The 6,782-nt window shown below is 37.3% G+C and overlaps 1 protein-coding gene across 1 annotated transcript; it reads right to left on the bottom strand.

Moving 5' to 3' along the window:
• Positions 1-4,500: 4,500 nt before the first annotated feature.
• LOC132609179 (uncharacterized) lies at positions 4,501-6,441 on the bottom strand. Its single transcript, XM_060323048.1, has one exon. The coding sequence runs from the start codon at positions 6,439-6,441 to the stop codon at positions 4,501-4,503; it is 1,941 nt and encodes a 646-aa protein (XP_060179031.1).
• Positions 6,442-6,782: the final 341 nt, after the last annotated feature.

Below are 6,782 nucleotides of genomic sequence, written 5' to 3' on the forward strand. Positions count from 1 at the left end.
TAGCATTGAGACTTTTAGGGGTCGTGCCGCACCAAGTGGGGGCCCATCAATGCCGATAGAGCATGTGGAACTGCAGCAGCGTTTGGTGAAGATGGAGGAGTCTCTGAATGTTGTTCTCGCTTATGTGGAGGCAGAAAAATTTAGAAAGAGAGAGAAGACGAAGAAGAAGAATCAGGAGACTGTCAAAGAGAAAGGTGAACTTTTTGAATTTTTTTTGTTGTAATTGTGTTGTATATGATTTGCATTATTTTTAATTATGTCCAAAATATGCAGCACAAGCACCTATGGACCCATCTGCTATCAACAAGGTGAATGTAGGTGTTGAGCTCCCTAGACCAGCTGCTCAAGCTGAGAAGGCAGCAGATGTCTTTATGCAAACTGCCTAGGTTAATAAGAAGATAACTAGTGCTGATCTTGAGAAGGTTGAGGTCCCTAGATCAGCTTCTAAAGTCGAGAATGTTGAGAAGGCTGAGGTCGAGAAGGTTGAGCTCCCTATGCCAGCTGCTTAAGCTGAGAAGGCAGCAGATGTCCCTGCTAAGGTTGATGAGAAGAATGCTAGTGAGGCGAGTCAAGCTGATGTTGAATTTGACCTTGAAAAAGTTGTGTCGGGCTTCCTCGCCCAGATTAATGGTTCTTCACACAACTAATTTGGTTATTTGGGTTGTAACAAACAGTTAAGTTTTTACTGAATGTGTGTGGTGGATGATGACAAACAACAACCAGTACTAATGTCTGATAGTTTTAACAAACAATTAATTTTGACTGTTTTGGATTAATTTATGTGAAGGTTAGATCATTGAAACCTCTGTATATAATTGTGTTGTTGCCTTTTGAATTTGGATGTGCATAAATATTTTGGATGTTTTCAAATATGATTGTTTTAACAAACAATGAATTTGACTGTTGTGTATCTAAGTGTGTTGTTTCATTGTGAACTTGTATGTCTTCAAATATGACTGTTTTTACAAGTAGTGGTCACTTCTTAATAAAATTATCTATAGGTGACGTGAAACCTTATTATCTACTACGATGATTGTTGATCATCAACTGTGAGTTTATATATACTATTATCGACTATGAATAAAGTTTATGCACAAACTCAATAGAGATGTTATAACGCTTGAGGATAAACACATATTTTTCATATAAATAAAACCCGCTTCATATTGTCCAAAATTCTTCATACGCCAAAACGAAATACCAGTCCCACTACAGCCCTATTACATATTGCCCTATAGTAAACACCACTAATAAACCATACAAAAGCATCGTTAGTCTATTATTTTTCTCTTCAGCCACCATCAACCTCTGTTTTACTTCATCCCTCTCAAATTTAGCTTCTCCCAAGATAAATTTCAAGTGATTCTTCTTTTCTTCAGATTCTCTAAACAAAGAATAAAGTAATTCCTCGTTCTCTAAAGATTCTCTGAGTCTATTTTGCAGTTCAAATTTGGTTAAGCCTTTTGATGTTGGTGTCTCAGGTCCACCTGGGCTCCTGCTAGGTCCTGGGCTCATTTGAGATTTGATTATAGTCGCAGCCACTATAATCCTGAAACAAACATCAATCAATTAGAGTTTTTTGTCCTGAAAACATATAAAGAACGCATACATTTTGAATTAGAAACTTACAATTCCAACTGCACAATTAAAGAATCTGTACCTGGGTTCTTTGGGGTGCGTGATGTCTTCAAGACAGTATATTCACCGCAGAAACAAATGTCGAGATCTTGTGGTTGAGATGTTTCGGATAGCTGAGACATTTTGGGTGGAGTTTGATCAAGAGAAGAGACTATGGAGGTGTTTGATCAACAAAAGAGACTATGGACGTGTTTGATCAACAAAAGAGACAATGGAGGTGTTTGAATTTTGAGTCGGTTTTATATAAGGAAGGGTGATTGTTACCATTGAAAATTTAAGAATATTTTATTTTATTACCGTTGTAATAAATACGTTTTCTAACCGTCGAAACAAAGCTAAGTGTGCTGGGTCGATTAATAAACATAACTATAGAAAATGACTACGATCTATAATTACTCATTGAGACAATCTATGATGGACCTTCAAGGTTTATTATAAACCACGGGAATAAAGGTTTTTATTGGAACGAGAAGCCTGCTAAATTTGCACAAGTCCAACAAACCTAAAAAAAAATGAACCCCAAACCCTAAACCTAAAAAAAGCCAAAAATAAATAAAATAAAATAAATAAAAAGACTTATAATATTTAAACATTATAATAACACTTTAATACATCATATGAGAGTCCCCATCCGTTAGACACATGTTTAAAATAGTTTTAGGACACCTAATGGTCCTTAAATCACTAATATTAGTCTAAAAAAGTCTAAAATAAATAAAATAAAATAAATAAAAAGACTTGATACTATTTAAACATTATAATAACACTTTAATACATCATATGAGAGTCTTCAACAGTTAGACACATGATCAAAAGACCTTAAGCACATGTAATGTTGTCCTTAGAACAAGGTTGTGCTTTGAGAATAATAACTTATTGTTAGACTAATTGGATAGTAGTGATTTAAGGACCATTAGGAGTCCTAAAACTATTTTGATCATGTGTCTAATTGGTGGGGACTCTCATATGATGTATTAAAGTGTTATTATAATGTTTAACTACTATCAAGTCTTTTTATTTATTTTATTTTATTTTATTTTATTTATTTTTGGCTTTTTTAGACTAATATTAGTGATTTAAGGACCATTAGGAGTCCTAAAACTATTTTGATCATGTGTATAATTGGTGGGGACTCTCATATGATGTATTAAAGTGTTATTATAATGTTTAAATAGTATCAAGCCTTTTTATTTTTTTATTTTTTGTGGCTTTTTTAGACTAATACTAGTGATTTAAGGACCATTAGGAGTCCTAAAACTATTTTGATCATGTGTCTAATTGGTGAGGACTCTCATATGATGTATTAAAGTGTTATTATAATGTTTAAATAGTATCAAGTCTTTTTATTTATTTTTGACTTTTTTAGACTAATATTAGTGATTGAAGGACCATTAGGTGTCCTAAAACTATTTTGATCATGTGTCTAATGGATGGAGACTCTCATATGATGTATTAAAGTGTTATTATAATGTTTAAATAGTATCAAGTCTTTTTATTTATTTTTGGCTTTTTTAGATTTGGGGTTTGGGGTTTCATTTTTTTTTTTTTGGGTCTGTTGGACTCGTGCAAATTTAGCAGGCTTCTAGTTCCAATAAAAACCTTGATTCCCGTGGTTTATAATCAATTGTGAAGGTCCATCATAGACCATCTCAATGAGTAATTATAGATCATAATCGTTTACTAGAGTTATGTTTATTAATAGACCCAGCACACTTAGCTATATTTCGATGGTTAGAAAACAAATGCAACAAACAGAAAAGGACATAAATAAAACACAACACAAGAAATATGAAAATCAACCATATATTTCATTTCATTGCAACCCCCAACCATTACAGCAAAAACATCTAAAAGCTTTCATACATGAAAGCCCAAAAGTTGCTTCCATCTACAACGTTCACCAATGAAAGCTTTGCAAAAAACTTACAACAAAATGAAAATATACATAAAAACTAAAACTACATAACTAAACTAGTATAGGGGGTTTCGGGAAGGGGGGGGGGGGGGGGGGAGGGGCGGTTGCAGGGGAGTTATGAGGGCATCTGGGTCGATATTCTTCTCCTGCAAGAGGACACGCAAAAATTGCTCAATCCTGCAAAGAGACCTTGTCAATCTCTCCCTCTCCTTTCCCAGCCCCCTAAAGAGCCGTTCGAAGTCATTTCGTAGTAGAAGAACGTCTGGTGATGGAGTTTATAGCCTAGGGTGCCTAGGAATGCGGAGTCTTCTAGGAATTTTGGAGATGAATGATCTGAAATTTCTATGGGCCTGAGTTTATTTGAAATGGAGGAAATAAGGAATGGGGAAGATATAAAGACTGTTTGCATCGGTTAAGTAAACCATCACCCAATGGCTAAGAGACACGTGGCTATAAGCATGGATGTGTCATTTGAATTTGTATTTTATCAGTGTGATTAGACATGAAATGCCAGTATCCTTAAAATGTAATCATTACGTTACTCAGTTCCGCATGATAAGGGTTTTAATTGGGGAGTATAGATCTCCCAAAGGAAGACTAATTTCCTAACTATGAACAATTATAGACCAACGGACTGGTTTATTATAAACCCGCATAGAGTCTATGATAGACTAAAACAAAGTTGATTAATATTGAACTAATACAATAAAAATACATTCAAATAAAAAAATTCAAGTGGGATGCTCTCTCAAATATCGACACGTTGTTTTTTTATGACCAGGCCCCTTGCAAATCGAGCACTTGTTTCTCGACCCTTTTCTACTTTCCCTGGACTAGAAAGATTTCGCGACGCCATGAATATGCTTCACTATCTTCCTTCCAAGTTTGGGGTCGTAAAGGGGTGGAGGAATATACATGTTTGCGTACTTCTCTAGGACTTCCCATTCTTACTCTGCAGGGACTACATTAATAGTTTCACCAAATGCAAGAATATAAGATTGAACTTTATAAATGGGCGAGGAATACTCATAGATGCTTGAATCATAATCAGGTCCGTACTTCAATCTCAAGGCTGCCATCGCGTGAGCGCACGGTAATTTCACCATGTCATACTCTCTACAAGTACAGGTTTTGTTCAGTAGATTGACTTTGGCAGTTAGGCCACTGCCGACTACGGTGAACTCGTCGGCATCCCCGTTTATATTATTGACAAACAAGGAGTCGCCCTCACTCATCTTTTCCCTTAGCGTCTTTTCAGCCGAAGGCACAAATAAATTGATTGAACTGCTGATATATGCACGTCTCTGCCTGAATATTTTAGAAAACCTCCTAGAAATAGAAGTGAATAAGGTAGTCACAGGGTACTCTCTTTTATCCCTCAACATTGAGTTTAGTGACTCCGCAATGTTTGTGGTCAGCACATCGTACCTATTTGCTGGAAAATATGCCCTGCACCACTTGTCAAATCTAATATCACACTCGGGGCAATTAGCAGCTTCAGGGCATTTTTTCCTTAATTGCTGAAAATGTTCATTGAACTTGTGGTAACCATATGCCTTTGCTGCATCATAGTACACATGAAGAGAATCTCCACATTGGAAATTTTTTCGAAGGTTATCACCAAGATGCTTCATGCATAGTCCATGATGAGCATGCTTAAAAATTCTGAAAACACTGTTGGCTATGCTCTTGTGCCTATTAGAGATGATGCACATGTCTGGTTCATCGGCGATTATATACCTCAGCTGCTCGAAGAAGTAGGTCCAGGATTCATAACACTCCTTGTCCGCCACGCAAAAAGCAATTGGATAGATATAGTTCTCAGTATCCTGTGCGGCGGCGGAAAACAACACACCCTCATACTTGTCGTATAAATGTGTGCCGTCAACGGTAATAACCTTTCGCATGTGTTTATATCCTCGAATGCAAGCTCCGTAAGCTACGAAGTAATATTTGAACCTGTCCGCATCATCAAGACTAATGCAAATTCTGGAGCCTGGATTTAGATTTTCAACCATGTATGAATAAGCCGGTAAGCAAGCATACCCGTGCTCCAGTGTCCCCCTAACCATGTTCTTAGCCGTTACACCTGCCTTCCAACATTGCCAATAGCTTGGTTTAAAATGGAACTCCCTGAAAACCGTCCTCTGAATTTCCTTTGTCGTTGGCCCTTTGTTGTCAATATAGTCATTCATCAAGACTGATGCAAGGACAGCTGCCGAGGCATGCTTATGAGTGCTCGTAACGTGTTCAACCCCGCAAGTGTGATCACCAATGTACTTGTAAATGTGAAACCTATCCGAGTTGTCGTACTTATTGGCCCGCAACATCCAACCACAATCAGCAGAGGTGCATTCAACCTTATAATATTTGTTGTTACTCTTGTTTGGTTTAAAACAAAACAGGGTCTTTATTGCAACTTTATTCAATAAGACCTTTAAATACTCTTTGTTCTCAAATGTTTGCCCGCAGTAAAAACCGGTTCCATCACCGAAGTTGTGGTTTCTTTGTGAACCCTTTGGTGGTTGCCCATCACCCCCATAATTTCCATCACACTCTTCGTCATCACTATTAGGATCATCCATATCCATAAAATGATCACCCATGCCCTCATGTTCCATTGAAGCTTCATCGGCTGGCGGCTGTGGCAGTGGTGGTTTTGTGGGTGGGGGTGGTGCTGCTGATGTAGAACCAACTTGAGACCTCTCAACAACATTTATTCTTAAAACAGGCCTAGAACCATCAACAGCAACATCAAGCATGTACAATACCACCTGCCTATCATTCATTATGAAAGAAGGATGGGTTTTTCTCCTAGTGGACAAAGCATTAATCATATAACTAATGCGCAAGTCGCTAGGCTCACAGTTTAACTCCCCGTTTTCCATTATGCTCGTGACCAAGTCATTATACGTACCATTGCGACGCACGGCAATCGGCACTGTCGCCTTGCTAACAGAATTCCAATTCCAACATTTTGGGGTCTCCTCCTGTCACGACCCAAATTAGCTAAGTCATACGGGCACTTACCTTTTTCACCTCGGTAAGCGAACCCTCAACCTAACGATAGTAAAAACATAAATAAATAATTAAATAAGCGGAAGAGAATAAATCACGTAAGTTTGACGATAATAATATAGAACAAGTGCGGAAATAAGAGAATACACCCCCAGGGTCTGGTCTAATCCATACAAGAGCATCTATTATATCTACAAGTCTGGAATATTAA

The sequence above is a fragment of the Lycium barbarum genome, chromosome 1 (assembly GCF_019175385.1).
Source record: "Lycium barbarum isolate Lr01 chromosome 1, ASM1917538v2, whole genome shotgun sequence".
NCBI lineage: Eukaryota > Viridiplantae > Streptophyta > Magnoliopsida > Solanales > Solanaceae > Lycium > Lycium barbarum.

What these genes read in the sequence shown, in the direction of transcription:
- LOC132609179 (XM_060323048.1), bottom strand. Translation starts at nt 6,441, where the DNA reads ATGGAAAACGGGGAGTTAAACTGTGAGCCTAGCGACTTGCGCATTAGT.